This window comes from Muntiacus reevesi, chromosome 7, assembly GCF_963930625.1.
Source record: "Muntiacus reevesi chromosome 7, mMunRee1.1, whole genome shotgun sequence".
NCBI lineage: Eukaryota > Metazoa > Chordata > Mammalia > Artiodactyla > Cervidae > Muntiacus > Muntiacus reevesi.
This window is the reverse complement of record NC_089255.1, coordinates 14116660-14135849: the sequence shown is the minus strand read 5'-3', so window position 1 is coordinate 14135849 and position 19190 is coordinate 14116660. Positions and strand designations below refer to the sequence as shown.

General features: G+C 39.0%; 1 protein-coding gene across 1 annotated transcript in view; it reads right to left on the bottom strand.

Moving 5' to 3' along the window:
* LOC136172033 (IQ domain-containing protein H-like) overlaps positions 1 to 19190 on the bottom strand; it is a 142992-nt gene that overhangs the window by 90740 nt on the left and 33062 nt on the right. Inside the window, exons 6-7 of the mRNA XM_065941156.1 lie at positions 7569 to 7652; positions 3457 to 3632 (exon numbers count right to left, since the gene is read on the bottom strand). Coding sequence (XP_065797228.1) covers positions 3457 to 3632; positions 7569 to 7652 — 260 coding nt within the window. The remainder of the gene's footprint in view (positions 1 to 3456; positions 3633 to 7568; positions 7653 to 19190) is intronic.

The window sequence follows — 19190 nt, the reverse complement described above, 5'->3', positions numbered from 1 at the left end:
TATGAAGTGTGATGAGGGGATGGCAGATGCAGCAATAGAACCTAACATGAAAGTTCTGAGCACATTTCCGGCCAGGATGGATTTCTGTCTCCTCTAGGGTTGCTTGTCTCTATTGGCAAGTACTCTACCCAACTCTATTATGTCATCTGCAGGCATGCCTTATTCTTCAGGCAAGATGGTCCCATGGTATTGTGTTCAATGTGTGTTTGATAAAGATTTGAATGTAAATGATGGCAGAGCATTTCTGACTGCAGGTCTGGTGTGACCATGTAGAGAAAATCAGTATCACCAGATCCCCGTATCATCCAGGTTGTGAATTTATACAGATGACAAAAATCTAAAATGTTCCTAATTCCATAACATTATGTTGTTGTTTAGTTGCTCAGTTGTGTCTGACTCTTTTGTGACCCCATGGACTACAGCCCACCAGGCTCCTTAGGCAATAGGATTTCCCAGGCAGGAATACTAGAGTGGGTTGCTGTTTTCTTCTCCAGGGGATCTTCCTGACCTAGGGATCAAACCCACATATCCTTCTTGGCAGGCGGATTCTTTAGCACTGAGCCACCTGGGGAGCAACCCACTCCAGTATTCTTGCCTGGAAAGTTCCACAGACAGAGGAGTCTTAGGGGCTACAGTCTATCAGGTTGCAAAGAGCTGAACAACACTGGACAACTGAGCATGCACACATGCACCTGGGAAGCAATTCCAAAACATTATAGTTACAATTAACTTAGCAGCACTTTTTTATTTTGACCTGAGACCAAAGGTAGTTGCTTAGGAAGTCTTCATAAACATCAAAATATTCAAAAGTAGACATGATGACTTTGTAACAGTATTTTTCACCACTACAGATTCAAAAATTGTATAGTAACTTAGAGAGATGTACAAACAGATTTTTGGCACACTTAAAAAAAAAATCTCAAAACCATTCACTGGCATGAAAATCAGCACTGATACAATCTCTCAAACCCATTAAAAAGAAATAAAGCCATGACTAAACACGAGCAGGAAATGATTTGAGAGTTTTAATTTTTATATCTTAGAAAGGTGACTGCCTATGAGTGATTAATTACTCAAATACTTTAAACTGTAAGAAGTATTAAGTACTTAAAAATATTTCCTACTTGTTTCTATTCACAGAAATGCAAACCTACACAATGAATGTAACCCCATGAATTTGTTAGTGCCAACTACCTATCTCCTCTTGGAAGGTAAAGAGTGGACTATGAAGATACGTTTCTCAGGTAATAGGACCACGAGCTGGAAAGGACTTTGACATGATCTAATCCATCATTTCATCCTACAGATGAATAACAAACGACCAGAGAGGTAAAGAGGCTTGCCCAAGACCACAAGGTCATTCAGAAGGAAGGAGGTCTTTCCAGTTCATGATGGTGTTCTGGTGTCAGACAGATTTGGGTTCATACTCTGGCCCCACTAGTAACTTAGGACTAGAAAGTGAGTATCGGTTTCCTTGGCCATAGGAGGAAATTGATCATTTCTGTCTTGCTGCTGTGTCCTAAGCATCAAACGAGAAAGTGTTTGCTAAGCATTTGATTAATGTTAACTGTTTACTCACTTTCCTTTCCCCAAATCTAGTGTCCCTTCCCCATTCCATGCTTCTTCAGTGTATACTGGTATTCCAGATATATGGAAACTGCTTATTAGCAGCTACCAGACATTAGCTCCAGTTTCTGGATGGAGAAAATCGGGAAATTAACCACATACTAATAGCAGTTCTTTTCCTTCTTGCGTCCCAATATCCACAGTAACTCTGACGTTGAGGACAGGGAAAAGCTAGGAAGCACCAAAGCAATCCTTGCATTGATGGAGTTATTGGGAAGTCTCTAAGATTATAAGTAAGTGGCAAGGATCTGTCCCCTTTTTCTCTTGCTTGTCCTGCTCCTGCCCTTGCTACCTCTTCCACAGCCAAGTGATGCCAGTGAAGTAGAGCTAGGCAGAGAGCTCTTATGGGAATATTGAGGTATCCTGTTATGAAAAAGCAAAATCCTCATTTTGGTGGTGGTTGTTGTTCAGTATCACTAAGTCATGTCTGACTGTGACCCCGATGAACTGCAGAACATTAGGTTTCCTGGTCATTTACTGTCTCCCAGAATTTACTCAAATTCATGTCCATTGAGTCAGTGATGCCATCCTACCATCTCACCCTCTGCCACCCTCTTCTCCTTTTGCCTTCAATCTTCCCCAGCATCAGGACCTTTGCCAGTAAGTCAGTTCTTCGCACCAGGTGGCCATTTGGTAGAAGAGTAAAATTCACTGAGTACACCAGCAAAGTAGAAATGCTAGAGCATCCCTTGATCCCACTGTCCCCTCCCCAGGATTTTGGTCAAATCATGCATCTGAAGCGTCAATGGGTAGTATCTCAACACATCAATACTACTTCCTACACGAACCACGAAACTGGTTTCTCTGATGATCGAGAGTTGATTTGGGTGCATCGCACTTGTGAGTGAAGAAAGTTATCTTCATCAGCAAATTCAGACACTCCTCAAAAGTGTATAGCCTATTAGGTATTAAAATATTGATTGTTTACGATGGAAAGCTTACATTCTTGCTAAAACATGGAGAAATTCATTTCATGCCATCTCTTGCACTGCCTTATTCTAAAAACACTGCCATCATGTTTCCATGAATCCCAAAAGTTCTTGTCTAGGGATAAGATTCCACTCTGAATGCATTCCACTCATTAAAAATCAGTTTCTAAAAAAAGTTAAAAAAAAAATCTGAACCTTGTTCATGATGAACCATGTGATACAGTATATAAGACCAAATTCCCCGGGAGGGAAAAAACCCATGGAATCACAAGAATTTGTTCTTGTTGTTTAGTCACTAAGTTGTGTTCAACTCTTCTGCGACTCCATGGACTCTAGCCCACCAGGATCCTCTGTCCATGGAATTTCCCAGCCAAGAATACTGGAATGGCTTGTCATTTCCTTCTTCAGGGGATCTTCCCGACCCAGAGATGAAACTTGTGTCTCCTGCTTGGCAGGCAGATTCTTTACCACTGAGCCACCAGGGATGCATGTAACAAGAAATACTAGTTTGGAAATCAGAAAACAGAGGCCTTGATCTAAAGACTGTCCCTAACTAGCCTTGTGACCACAGGCAGGCCCCAGCCTTTCTCTGCCTTGGTGTTCTCCACACAAAATTAAGAAAAAGCAACCGTAGATGTTATAAATTCACCTACTTGATGGTACAACCCAATAACTACAATTAGGCTTCAGCTACAGAGAAACTGGGTAGCAGTAGCTCAGTTAAGTCTGCAAGTTAAACTGGGATATTTATTTCCTACAGTCCAACTAGTAGTCTAATCAGTAAAGCTGTTAAACTTGCAATAATATTTCACTGATGTGTACCAGAGCGTTGCAAGTTATAAAATTTCCAATTTAATTTTACTGCATCCCCGAAGCCGTAGTAATTAGAAGACAAACTCACAGTGAAGATGTTTATAGCTTCAGGGGTGATAATTTTGAACCTGTCCCGCAGGTCACTTCTGTCCTCAAAGTTCCCCGATTTGACAGCTGCCTGTAGACTCAGGATTTTGTTGTAATACAGTAGCAACTCGTCATTCATTCGATGGGAGCAGATGTAGATGACGCTCACTTTGGCATCTAAAAACAACAGGCGCAACGTTAATTACTGGTATAAAGGTAAATGACATTACGAACTCTGGCATCAGATTGATGTTGTGCAGTTTAAAATAAAGAGCATATCCAAAAGCCACATTCAAGTTAATTTAGATTGGTTTTGCACAGATCCTAGAAATTCAACTGAACTTTTTAAACCTTTGTATTTCTCTAAAAAAAAGATAGCACCATTACCAAAAAGTAGACACAATGATTCCTTCAGAAGGAGAACTGAGAGGTACCATGGAATTGTACTTTCAAATAAATACATAGGGATTTAGCCCCCAAACTCCCATTAACCTCAATGGGAATTGCATACTGCTTTTAAAATTTATCCCATTAACTTTAGTAAATTATAAAACCAAGCTATTAACTTTAGAAAGCTGATGAAATCACAATTTCTTATTCTGCTTGGTCTTGGGAATGTTCTATCCAAATAAATGGTCTGATTATGACCATAGCAATGATTATTTCAGGAAAGCAACCTTTTCCTTTCTTCATTCCCAAAGAGGACTATATTACTTAAATAGGACATCTAGTGATTCTTGGTTTAAAGGAAACACTATCTTAATTTAACTGTTCTCCTTCTTAAGATGTGCTTCTTATTATGTGCATAGAAAGAAATCCTAATTAAATTTCCCATCCAAATGGAATAGTGAGATGAGATTACCCACTCTGGGTTGCAGAATATTTTAGGGAGTATGGACAGGAAATCAGCAGCCAATGGAGTCACTCATTCATTCGTAAAATAATTGACTGATCACTAGGGACAAAGCACTTTGCTAGACATGAAAGGAAATACAGGAATCAAAGCAACTGAGATGTTGCCTGTGAGAAGCCACCATTCCACATGTACAGACAGCCCTGAAACATGGTGGAGGGCGGTAGATACACGGCACATGCAGAACAGGTGCTCAGGAAAGGTCAGAGGAGGAAGCACTGTAAAGTGTTCCCTTCATCAAGCAGGGTGGAGAGGGGAGGATGTTAAGACACCTCTGTTCAGTTTGGCAGAGTATACAGAGCATAGACTGATTAAATTCTTGCTCAGCTGCATACAAGCCGGGGTACGTTATTTAATCTTTCTCAGCACTGGTTTCTTCCCTTGTAAGTAGAGAATAAAATCACCCAGGGCACAGAGTTTGGGAGAGTATGAAATGAAAGAATGAATACACACACACACACTCACAAAATGCACCTGGTGCAGTATCCAGCACGTAATAAGTGCCCAACTAACTTGATGAACCAACCACTAACAGATGAACCAATCTGCCCCTACGTCCACCCTGGCTAGGCCAACTAACGGTGATTCTACACCTCACCCTCCACACTTGCGCTCCTTTTAATCAGTGCCTGAAGATTTAACACGATGAAGTAGTGTCCTCTGCTGTTCCATCTTGTTATTCCAAATCCTTTGATCTTGTCTCTCCAAACTCTTTAAAGGTACGGTGTATCCTTTTCAAAAAACTCCCCCATGCCCTGGTACAATGTCAAGTGTGCAGGAGTCAATAAATATTTGTGAGTTGACCAAAGGGATCTGGGAGAGTGGAGAGATTCAGGAAGTTGAAAGTCATACACAATAGTGAGATCCACAGCATGCAGGAGAAATCTGTTCTGGAGAAGAGCATCTTGTGGCTAGAAGCAGTGTCTTCTGAACTGGACCAGTGGTGGGCCCAGAGTAAATGCTCCATAAATGTAAATACTTAAGTGGCTCCTACTTAATGTCGAAAGCACATTGCCACATGAGCCTCAAAATAAATTAACTGAGGAGACAGCAGTTACAAAACTTGTGTTCAACTGTTGAATGATCAAATTAGTTATCACAAATCTTGTGTTTTCAATAAAAGTCTAGTATCTCATCAAACTAGTGGTTTTTAAAACCAAACTAGTGGGGGTTTTGAAGTATTAAAAAAGGACACAAAAACAAACAACAAAAATAATAAAGATTCCATAGTGGGAGAAAACTAAATTTTTCTTGGGAAGAAATTTCTGGGTTACAAATAATAAGAAATCATGTTGTTAATTTTAACTTTCCTGCTCAGTTTGGGCAAATGAATATTATGTCACTAACAATAATATCCAGTATTATCCAGTTTGATTGTGGATCAACAAATGTTCAAAATTAACTGGTGATTTTGGAAAGGAATTAATGAAAAGATGAAATTGTTTTGATTGCTAGTCAATAGTATCAGTCACCCTCTTGCTTAAACTCATCTAGAAGTTGAAAATATTAGCCACTGAGGTCTCCCCACCTGATACCCTGACTTTACAGCCACTATCTGAACAAGTCTTAATGTGTGATCAGATTACTTTTGTTTCCCCTGAATAAGCAGAAAAATCAACACCCTTTACTAGGAATTAACAGAATTTAAAAAATGAAATCATTTATTCTTCCACAAATTACCACTTATTTTCCTTGTTTCTTTACATTTTTACTTCACAAGCAAGTACTTTTCCTATCTTCTCATTTATCTCTAAACTTTTATTACATCTTTTGAAGGGGTTTTAGGATTGCATTGTTATATCATGAAGATGGTATACAAAGAAAAGGCATTTGGTTCTTAATCTCTCAGAAAGGTTCATATTAGCAAAATTTTCCATTGCAGGTAGACATAGACTGAATTATTGAGTTATTTAAAATAGAAGCCTAATACATTTAAGTTTTCTCTAATAAAGAGAATCCTTTATAAAGAAATTCTTTGGTGATGGTTTGGACTATAAATATACAGAAGGGTATATAAAAAGCTAAAGAAAAAAATTAATCAAATAAATTAGAGCAAAGTCTGCCCTCTGCTGCACTTCAATGCTTTCCACCATCAGGTTTTAAGTTGGAATAGCTCAGCACTAACAAATCAATCTTAAGTCATTAAAATAATTTTTGTAAGGCTGAAAAACAATATTAGTGCCTAGATAATAGATTAAAGCAATTACCCTATTATTATTTTAGGACACTGTAAATTTCTAGTACTGATGTATTTTTGTTACCAAATGGCATTTATAAAATAATAATGATGCTGAAATATATATGAATCATGTAAAGTATGTCATTCCAGGGAGCCAGCTAAGTTGGTCATTGACAATTAAAAATTCTTCCTTGTTTCGCTTAAATAAGGGCCAAAGCAATTATATTTTAACAATACTAAGAAGTTCTTACTTGAAAACTTATTTTTAAAAAAAGGCTAGTTTTTGTTTAACCCTGAGTTTCTGGCCAGGATCTCCCATGCTGATTCAAATTATTGCTTAGACTTTGAAACCTTTATTCATTAAACTTCATCTCAAACAGTGTCAAACAAAGCCATAGCATTCTTGTATCCTTCTTTCCAGGTCCCAGGTTGGTGTCTGATTTAAAACTGACCAAACCAATACTAGATCTCGACTTTTACAAAGATGTGTCTATCACTCAAGGTCTGTGTTTCTAAGAATTCCCTTCACTAGGCACTTTCTGTTTTCTCATAACTAGGTGATATATATTTAAATAGAAGCTTCTTTTAAATCTATCTTCATTCCCCTCTTATTTTTATAATGAAAACACAATGTGCAAAACCATAGTTCTGATACCTTCCACTCATTCCTCATAATATAATAGACAATATTGACATAGATATAAAATGTTGACTTTCTTCACTGCCAGATTGAGTAAATGAAGAAGAGTTGGGGCTATAGGAGAGAAATCCTTATTCAGTCCTGCAGCAAAGAGAATTACAAAATTACCCAAGTAAATTGGTTAAAATGTCACTCATTTATTCAAGTTGACTTCACCATAAATATGTTCTTTAAAATGAAACATTCAATTGCCCTACAAGTAGAAGTACTTTTCAAAGAAAAGTACAAGCTTTTTCTTTGTAGAGTGAAAACAAAAACATTTAATCAACATTCATTGATAAACATCCTGAAGAGCCAATTGTGTAAAAGTGTTTACTATACCTAAGATGTCACACAGCCTCCCTAGCTGCGTGTTCTGCTGTGTGTTGAAATCGGCAATATTTTGTCGCACAGGCTGGGAATATCCTAAAAGGCAAACCAGATGTTAAAACTCAGAAAGAGCAAGTCAATATGGTAAAATGGCATATGAGGATTTCAGTGTCATGGTCCACATTTCCAGAAAAGAATTGTCTCTGAAGCATCTTGCAGAAACAATCCAACTCCTAAGAATGAGAGCCTTGCTCCTCAAGGGATTAAGCATTACTCTGGAAGATGTGCTAGGCAGCATATTCTGCAACAGAGAGGTTCATATTTTTCAATACCAACAAAGCTGTTGGGAATCAGGATCACAGAAACATGGGAAAATTTTGGAAATTTAACATGAATGTTCAAAAGAGCATGTAAGAACATTATGTTCAGATTTTAAAAATATTTTGCCTTTTCAACCCATGCATCTGATGTGACATTTTGAAGTATGTCCTGGAATCATTCTCAACTGATACTCAAATTTTAGACAAAACCCTTGCTGTTGCAACTATGTATTTAAATAATTCTAAATACTAAAGAAATATGCTTCTGCTCACACAGTCAAAAGAACTTTAAAGGGCAATAAAGGTTAATGTAGGTACTTTGTCAGTACTAATGAAAGCCCCACCATTTCTTTCGTGTCCATTGGAATGGCAGAAGGAAAACACGTGTGAATTCAGTTCAGTTCAGTTCAGTTTAGTCGCTCAGTCGTGTCCGACTCTTTGCGACCCCATGAATCGCAGCATGCCAGGCCTCCCTGTCCATCACCAGCTCCCGGAGTTTACTCAAACGCATGCCCATCGAGTCGGTGATGCCATCCAGCCATCTCATCCTCTGTCGTCCCCTTCTCCTCCTGCCCCCAACCCCTCCCAGCCTCAGGGTCTTTTCCAATGAGTCAACTCTTTGCACCAGGTGGCCAAAGTATTGGAGTTTCAGCTTCAGCATCAGTCCTTCCAATGAACACCCAGGACTGATCTCCTTTAGGATGGACTGGTTGGATCTCCTTGCAGTCCAAGGGACTCTCAAGAGTCTTCTCCAACACCACAGTTCAAAAGTATCAATTTTTTGGCACTCAGCTTTCTTCACAGTCCAACTCTCACATCCATACATGACCACTGGAAATGTGTGAATTATTGTCCCAAAATCTTCTACAGCAGGAAAAATTTCTGCTACTTCAGGGGTTAAAATTTAAAAGTGGATCAAACACGAACTTACAAGGCATGCATACTCACAAATATGCATAATTGTTTATATGAAATTCAGCAACTGTAGGTGTAACTTTTAAAAAAATAATAAAATTGCTTTTCACATTTTGAAGAGATGCTTCAATGCCTCCTTGTGGTTAGTGAGCCCAAACACATGTTTCAAGTTAAACTGCTGTAGATAAAGTGATTTTAAATACTACATCTTCGAGATGTGACAGATTTCCTTTTCAGCATAAGGAAAACTATTGCAATTCAGGCAACAGGGCTTCAGATCAAATGAACTCTGATAATTGGCTCTTTGCTTTGATGTTAGTGTTTAAACACTAGACAACGTCTGGAAATTAAATGAGTTTACAATTCATCTAAAAGTCTCTCTTTTGCTTTATGCAGATGAACTTAAGAACTAAAAAGGCAGAAGGACAAGTGGGCTGTTTGAATTATTTTTGAGAAATTATTAATTTCTAAAATAATCTGGGGAACTCTTCCACATATGAAAGTTAATATAGACAGCTACAAACAATGCTACCTTGATGTGCAGTTGCAATAATGTAACTCTTTGGATTTTGCATATGTATAATGCTGTCTATACTCAGATAAATGTTTAGGAAGATGTATTGTGAATACCATCTATCAAGACTATAAGAAGGCAGGAAAATGCCTAGAGAATAAAGTATGATTAAGAAAAGTGCCTGAGAGCATTCTACGAACGCATTTCCTTTCAAAAGTAAAGATAAAAGGCAGTGTGAGATGGCTCATTAAAATGATGTCCAATTTAAAATCTAAAGGATGTCTGATCACATTCTTGCCACATATGCAGCATGTGAGTAAGTCTGTGTTTCAATCAATTACTTGAGCTCAGTTTTCCAACAAATTACTCAGTACCTTTGTTACCCTCATCAAGGAGCATATAAAGTGTCTATGCAGGATTATGATAAAACTGTTCACTCTGTTAACCCTACAATTACACCCATATTACAGAACTGTATATTAACAATCTCAGGGCATTGTTACAGAGGATCATATGGAACAACTGATAGGAAAATATTGTGTAAACTGTAAGTTACTGTGTAAGTAGAAGTTATTTTAAAATTATAAGGTATGAGGACTCCCAAAGTTTGTAACAGCAAAAACAAATTCTGCCACAAGCAACAGATCATTCCACACGAGCAAGATACAATGCAAGGCACATTGCCATCAGCAGAGCAGAAGTTAGGAGTCAATTTTTTAAAAAGTCTGGTTTATTCTTATGTTTTGTACATCCACAAAGTATACATGTTGACACCTTAGGTGAAATGACCTCATCGATGTGGGCAGCATATATTAAATACAATAGTGACTTAACCAGAAAACTGTCAGCATGGATGTTGTGGCCTTGAGGAGTTCAGCAGACATGGCCAGTGGCAATGCAACATCATACTTTGGAATACAATCTATGAAGTCATGGATATGTCAAAGGTGAGACTAGAAACACCACAGGAGTTTTGAGAAACTTCTACTTCAACCCTCTCCCATTATAGATAAGGAAACTCGGGTAAGTTCCTTGTCTCTTTTCCAAGATAACATAAACCTATAAATTATTATATAGTTCAGATACCGCATCTTTAATTCTTGTGACAAATGTGGTTGTGTCAAGTAAGAGAGATGACAAGACTCCCAGTGTGAGGAGAGAACTCCAGAGGGATAAAGAGCTTTTGCCAATTTTCTCACTTTTATTTTCAGTTGCTGTGTCAGGCAGAATAATGGCCTCCAAAGCTGTTCCCGTCCTAATCCCCAGAACCTGGGAATATGCTAGGTTACATGGCAAAGGGGAAATAAAGCTGCAAATGGAATGAAGATTTCTAATCAGCTGACCTTAAAATAAGGAGATTCTCCCAGATTATTTGGCTGGACCCAATGTCATCACAAGGACCAAAAAAGTGGAAGAGGGAGGTGGCAGAGCAGAGTAGAGGCAACTACGGAAGAAAGGCACAGAGATGCCACGTTGCTGGCTTTAAAGATGGAGGAAGCGGGCCATGCTTTCCTTATTCATTCCATTGTGGGTGGCTTCCAGAAGCTGGAAAGGGTCAGAAGACAAATCCTTCCCTAAAGCCTCCAAGGGAATGCAGCCCTGCCCACACCTTGATTTAGCTCCTTTCATACTTCTCCCTTCACACTTCAGAATTATTACCATGAAGCAAAAAACTTGTATTGTTTTAGCCAGTAAGCTGTGGAAACAATAACTGTCAAAAATTCTTAAAAATATGGGAATACCAGGCCATCTTACCTGCCTCTTGAGAAATCTGTATGCAGGTCAAGAAGCAACAGTTAGAACCAGATATGGAAAAACAGACTGGTTCCAGATTGGGAAAGGAGTACATCAAGGCTGTATACTGTCACCCTGCTTATTTAATTATATGTAGAGTACATCATGAGAAATGCTGGGCTGGATGAAGCACAAGCTGGAATCAAGATTGTCGGGAGGAATATCAATAACCTCAGATATGCAGATGACACCACCCTTATGGCAGAGAGTGAAGAGGAACTAAAGAGCCACTTGATGAAGCTGAAAGAGCAGAGTGAAAAAACTGGCTTAAAACTCAACATTCTAAAAACTAAGATCATGGGATCTTGTCCCATCAGTTCAGTTCAGTTCACTTGCTCAGTTGTGTCTGACTCTTTGAGACCCATGGAGGCAGCACAACAGGCCTCCCTGTCCATCACCGACTCCCGGAGTTTACTCAAACTCATGTCCTTTGAGTCGGTGATGCCATCCAACCATCTCATCCTCTGTCATCCCCTTTTCCTCCTGCCTTCAGTCTTTCCCAGCATCAGGGTTTTTTCCAGTGAGTCAGCTCTTCATATCAGGTGGCCAAAGTATTGAAGTTTCAGCTTCAACATCAGTCCTTTGAATGAATATTCAGGACTGATTTCCTTTAGGATGAACTGGTTGGATCTCCTTGCAGTCCAAGGGACTCTCAGGAGTCTTCTCCAACACCACAGTTCAAAAGCATCAATTCTTCGGTGCTCAGCTTTCTTTATAGTTCAATTCTCACATCCATACATGACCACTGGAAAAACCATAGCCTTAACTAGGTGGACCTTTGTTGGCAAAGTAATGTCTCTGTTTTTTAATATGCTGTCTAAGGTTGGTCATAACTTTTCTTCCAAGGAGTAAGCGTCTTTTAATTTCATGGCTGCAATCACCATCTGCAGTGATTTTGGAGCCTCCCAAAATAAAGACTGCCACTGTTTCCACTGCTTCCCCATCTGTTTGCCAGGAAGTGATGGGACCAGATGCCATGATCTTAGTTTTCTGAATGTTGAGGTTTAAGCCAACTTTTTCACTCTCCTCTTTCACTTTCATCAAGAGGCTCTTTAGTTCTTCACTTTCTGCCATAAGGGCGGTGTCATCTGCATATCTGAGGTCATTGATATTTCTCCCGGCAGTCTTGATTCCAGCTTGTGCTTCTTCCAGCCCAGTGCTTCTCATGATGTACTCTGCATATAAGTTAAACAAGTAGGGTGACAATATATAGCCTTGACATACTCCTTTTCCAATTTGGAACCAGTCTGTTGTACAATTCTAACCATGTCCAGTTCTAACTGTTGCTTCCTGACCTGCATACAGATTTTTCAAGAGGCAGGTCAGGTGGTCTGGTATTCCCATCTCTTTCAGAACTTTCCACAGTTTATTGTGATCCACACAGTCAAAGGCTTTGGCAATGTCAATAAAGTACAAATAGATGTTTTTCTGGAACTCTTTTGCTTTTTTGATAATCCAGCGGATGTTGGCAATTTGATCTCTGGTTCCGCTGCCTTTTCTAAAACCAGCTTGAGCATCTGGAAGGTCATGGTTCAAGTATTGCTGAAGCCTGGCTTGAAGAATTTTGAGCATTACTTTACTAGTGTGTGAGATGAGTGCAATTGTGCGGTAATTTGAGCATTCTTTGGGATTGCCTTTCTTTGGGATTGTAATGAAAACTGACCTTTTACCAGTCCTGTGACCAGTGTTGAGTTTTCCAAATTTGCTGACATATTGAGTGCAGCACTTTCACAGCATCATCTTTTAGGATTTGAAATAGCTCAACTGGAATTCCATCACCTCCACTAGATTTGTTCGTAGTGATACTTCCTAAGGCCAACTTGACCTCACATTCCAGGATGTCTGCTCTAGGTGAGTGATCACACTATCGTGATTATCTGGGTCATGAAGATCTTTTTTGTACACACCTTCTGTGTATTCTTGCCACCTCTTCTTAATATCTTCTGCTTCTGTTAGGTCCACACCATTTCTGTCCTTTATTGAGCCCATCTTTGCATGAAATGTTCCCCTGCTATCTCTAATTTTCTTGAAGAGATCTCTAGTCTTTCGCATTCTATTGTTTTCCTGTGTTTCTATACACTGATCACTGAGGAAGGCTTTCTTATTTCTCCTTGCTATTCTTTGGAACTCTACATTCACATGGGTATATCTTTCCTTTTTTCCTTTGCTTTTCGCTTCTCTTCTTTTCACAGCTACTTGTAAGGCCTCCTCAGACAGCCATTTTGCTTTTTTGCATTTCTTTTTCTGGTGCGATCACTTCATGGCAAATAGATGGAGAAAAGTAGAAAGAGTGACATATTTTGTTTTCTTGGGCTCCAAAATCACTGCAGACAGTGACTGCAGTCATGAAATGAAAAGACACTTGCTTCTTGTAAGAAAAGCTATGACAAACCTATACAGTGTATTAAAAAGGAGAGACATCACTTTGCTGACAATGGCCCACATAGTCAAAGCTATGGCTTTTCCAACAGTCATGCACAGTTGTAAGAGTTGGACCATAAAGAGGGCTGAGCACCAAACAAGTGATACTTTTGAACTGTGGTGCTGAAGAAGAGCCTTGAGAATCCCTTGGACTACAAGGAGATCTAACCAGTCCATCCTAAAGGAGATCAGTCCTGAATATTCATTGGAAGGACTGACGCTGAAGCTGAAGCTCCAATACTTTGCCCACCTGATGTGAAGAACTGATTCATTGGAAAAGACCCTGATGCTGGGAAAGATTGAGGGTACGAGGAGAAGGGGACGATGGAGGATGAGATGGTTGATGGCATCATCGACTCAATGGACAAGAGTTTGAGCAAATGCTGGGAGAATAGTGAAGGACAGGGAAGCCTGGCAGGCTGCAGTCCATGGGGTCACAAAGAGTCAGACACAACTGAGCGACTGAATGACAACAGCCACTAAGCTGTGGTGACTGGTCAGAGGGCAACAGAAAGCTATTATGAATGTCTACTTTCCCTTACTCCCAGTAAGAACCATCCTCCAGTGTACTTCTCTTTCACCTCTAATTGAAAGATGGGGGATGGGGTTTGAGATCCCTAATTAGAGCTCAGAATAAGCACTCAATAAGTATCGTTGTTGTTACTATTATTTTTCCTAACCTCAGCTGAGCCAGACTTAAATTCTCAAAAGGAGCTCTACTGAAATGTAGGCAAATCATTATTATAACATGTACAAATTACTTGGACTATCAAAATACTGCTCTTCTAGCTTATGGAGCTGATCGACCCTAATTGCTGTCAGATGTACCTGACTCCCCTTTTCTAAGAAGGTTCTCCATCTTCCCTTACTGTCATTCGCTCACACGCTGTCTTCACCACTTTCCTCATTTTGTCATCACACGTTCCTTTGTTAGCTTGTTTACTTGTTTGTGGTACATCACTCCTTCCCCCTGCATCACTCTGGCTCCGTTAGTCAGACTGCAAGCTCCATCAGAACAGTAACGCTGTGATACTCCCAATCAAATGAGTCAAGGAAATGTGCCTGAAGAGCCTACTCAAAGAATCTGTCTTCTAAATTCTTAGCCCTTTCTCTGTTGTGTTTTCATCACTCCCTCCTCTCCTTTCAACACTCATGAAGTTGGGTTCTCTGATCTGGAGAATTTCTGGGGAACTCAAGGAATGGCAAGTGGGATTTGTAGCTTTCTCTAGGTCTTTATCAGCATAGAATAAAACAGCACTGGCATAAAGGGACACGCTCTCTTCCTTACCACTATAGAGAAGAATACATATTCTTTCCTTATGCCATCCTCATCACCTGCAAAGTATTCATAGTTTGATAAAGCGTTCCATCTTTCCTCAAAATATTATTTTCTCTGCTTCATATTGAAAAATGGTACCTGAATGCTGTCCCTCAAGTTTTCCAACTACCATACTTTTGGTCTTCTATGGAACCAAGGATGCTCATTAATGGTTACTGGCTATCATTTCTCCATCTTAATTTCTGCCCTCATCTTCTTTCCCATCCCTGTCTTCACCCCGACACAAACTCCTATCAGATGATGCTAATTGCCTCTTTGCCACCCAGTAAACTAGTCCTGCTAGGATTGACTTTTCCTTCACAGCAACTGCAGAGACCCAAGAACACGAGCAAGGCCATGCTCACTGGCCATGACTCCTTGGGACTGTGGCTGCCTTTGTGACAGGCCCCTACTATTGCAGTAAAATCAAGTATTCTTGAACCCTGCTTATTACTCTGTGGTTGACTCCTAGTTTATTTTGTCTCCAAGTCCCAGACTGTACAATTGTACCTAAGGCAGAGAAGGGGTTAATAGCAGATTTCCAGTTACTACATAGTTGTCATTCATCCCGTCATTCTGACCTGAGGTGGGAGTCACCCATGTCTCGGTTTGATGAACTGGAGCAGTGGTTCCCAACCTTTTCCCCATTTGGAAACCCGTGACAGGCGATGTTCAAATGCATCACACACTCCAAAGGGCATACGCAGGGTTACAAAAGCAGTAGCTGTAACTCTATCCCTTTCTCTTCCACTCAAGAAAGCATATAAGATGCAAGCTGAGTGAGAGTGGCATTTATTATAGAAATCATCTTGAATTGCTCCAATTCATAAAAAGTTAAACATTAGTGAAACTTTGGACTCTAATAATAAAAATTTAGGGAATATGAAATGTACTTTACAAATGATTGCACATTAGCATCCTGCAGTCATCCAGAGAAATGTGATCGAGACATCATGGTTATACCCTGACTTTAATTACTCGTGCACATGTGAAGGCACAGGATGCTGAGCTAGGAAATAAGATGGAGCAAGAGGGAGGCCTGTCTAGGTTATGTATATGGTCCATCCAGTGCCAATTTGATGAAAAAAAAACTGAGGGTTGGAATTACCCTGGTGGCCCAGTGGTTAAGAATCTGCCTTCCACTGAAGGGGATGTAGGTTTGATTCCTGGTCAGGGAACTAAGATCCTATATGCTGCAGGGCAACTCAGCCACATGCTGCAACTTGAGAAGTCTCAGCTCTGCAACTAGAGAAAGTCCATGCACCACAACAAAGACCCAGTGCAGCCAAAACAAAAACAAAGCAAAAACAAACAAACAAAAACAGATTAATAAACTGTTTTGGGGGGACTTCAGAGAGAAATTAGAGAAATTTGTGATGAGGTACACACAGGAAACATAGGAGGTACTCAAATCTTTGCTGAGTTTTGAAAACATTCTCAAACCAAACTGGCCAAATGGATTCTGTTTGGTGCTGAAAGTCTTTCCCTCAAAAGAGTGAAGACTTTCTCTTATTCAAACTTTTTGTCAGTGACATACATAGCACTGTATGCAACTAAAGTCAGTGATTCTCAAAGTGTGGTCTCGGGGCCTGGGGGCAGGAAGCCTGGAAGGTTAAAACTCTTTTCAAAATAATACTAAGATGACATTTCCCCTTTTCAGTATTATCCTGCCACAAAATATAAGTTCATTGATTTCAGATTCCACATTGAAAGTAAATCTTAAAAATAATCACTGTTGAGTTTTGATATAAAATCAAAGTAGAGTATACAGTTATCTGAAAAGGCTATAAAATATAAAAAATATTCCTCCCTTTTCCAAATACCTATCTGTGTGAGGCCAGGTTTTCTTCATATGCTTAAACCAAAACAGTATACTGCAACAGATTGGATGCAGAAATAGACAGGAGAATCCTACTACCTTCTATTATGAGATTTGCAAACTTGTCAACTAATGCCATTCTTCTCACCAAATTTTTTTTTGTTTTGGAAAAGAAGGGTCTTTTTAAAATAAAAATATGTTTTCCTAGGTTAACATTGATAATGTGCTTACTATTGCTATTTTAATATAAACTATTTTTAAAGTATCTCAGTTTTAGTTCCTAATGTGGTAAATATGCACAGATATAACCCACATAAACCAACATTCTTTAGGGTCTTCGATGGTCATTACAAGTGTAAATCTGAGGCCCACTAAATAAAAATTTTATTATTTTTTATGATAAGGAGATGAAAAATATATTTTATCTTAGTATAAGTAAGACTTTCTTTGAACCATATCCTAATATTAATCATTTCATCAAAAGCTCAGGAGCTGATGTCACTTGACACCCAATTGAATGCTGTTTCAGTATTTTAGGGTACAACATCTGATAGATAGTTCAAGTTCAAATGGGTCATTTAATAAATATTACAAAGTCATGGGGCCAACCCTGATCTAACCAGTGAATGCATGTTGATTTGGATTACTTGGATGAATATAACATGGATGAATAGAAATATGTTTTCATTTTAATTGGGGCTATAAAGAAATCTAAAAGTTTCAAGCATATTTTATTCCTGATCCCCAAAGATCTGGATTTTCTGGGAACTGCTGTCTGGAAGATCTTGGCAGTACATCTGTTTCAAAAATCTAGTGTGGCAGAATCATAACTAAACTGAGGGTTCCATCCTTCTTGCCAAAATACACTTTGAAGGCTGCAAAGATTTGACTGAAAGTCCTGATTTCCCAGCCCTGAGGTGAAAGCAGAAGAAATGTATCGTGTCTTTGAGTTGTCAGCTTGAAGTGTGAAAGTAGAAAAGGGTCAATGTGCTCACAGGCACAGTTAAAAATGTGATTTGAAATATACTCCTCTGGGCTCTTGTCCCAAACCTGATCACAAATGAAAGTGAGCATAGTTCTTACCTTCTGGTGAAAAGGGAGTGGGGTTAGGAAGGAAATGTCTCATGAGCATTTGGGATATAGCAGTTGTGCATAAAAGTTAGTTTCTCTGTCTTTCAGGCTTTTGTGACAATACAGAGCAACAGAAAAACATTTTCATGAGCCTTGCAGTAACAGGATCCATAATTTTATGGACTGGAGTATCTTAGAGACCAGGAATTCTGTTAGCCACAAGGATAGTTTGCTGAAATAATGCACAGATGGAAAAAAATGAGGCTGAGCTATATACATTCCTTTTTGCCATTAAATCAATAAGCAATGAAATAAAAAATCACACGGAGAAAAGGGGAAATCCCACCTCAATACATTCCCTATTTGTATTTTAAAGGAGGAAGAGAAGTGACAGAGCAAGGTCATCACTGGGAGTTTAACTGGTTGGCAACAGCCTCATATACCTGTTCCCGGTATCAGAGCCCCATACTCGGCACATCTCATTTAATGTTAACATATTTTAAAATGCCACTGAGCTTAAGTGTAGCAGCAAGTGATGCACTGTAATAAAGAAGCACAGGGGTGAAATTAAAAGTGGAGGAAGTAACTTGGCCAAAGAAACTGGAAGCAGAATTAGTTTGTAGGTTTTATTTAGACCTCTGATTTTTCTAGAGGAAAAATCTAGAGGATTCTTTGTTGCAGTTCTTACTTGGCTTGACTGATAGATTTTACTTAAAATAGACCCTAGTATTCTATTCCTGCTATGAACCATAGTAGATTATTTTGTTATAATTATATGTCATTAATAAAAATGATAAAAATGTGCAATATCCAATTAAGAGATGAGCCTATATAACCTGGAAAGGATTACTTTCTTTTTATCATCTTATAAAATTACAAAGCCAGTCTGTTTCTTTGGACAATTAATCAACAACATCCTACCTCTCCTGTTGGTTAAAAATAGCTAAAACTTTCTGTTATATCTGGGAGTACTTCCAAAAATATATAACTGCAAGTCATGTCTCACAACTCCTCCTTTCAAAGAGGTGATGGCACTGCACTGTATAATTGTCTTCATGCTCATCAAGCCATAGGTTTTTAAATACATGGTAAATATTTTGTGGTCAAAACTACTGAAAGGCCATCCTTTGTGCGATTGGGGTCTGGAGGATGCAATTACTCCTGTGTGTGCAACACTGCATACAAAAATAACCAAATGCCTACAACTGTAATATATTATGCAGTTATCAGCTACTAAGCTTTCATTTTGAGGGTTTAAATAAGTTAGTGCAAGCCCAATTGGTTAGCACATGGTATAATTATTTCTGGGGCTAATTCCACACCAGATCTGATTAGAAGTCTCCTACGGAAATAGTAACAGAGGACAAGGCTGCAGCATGTATTAAATATGTACCTGAATCCTACATACCTACCAACTGATTTTGATTAGTGAATCCCTTTCAATTAAGGGAATTAAATTACT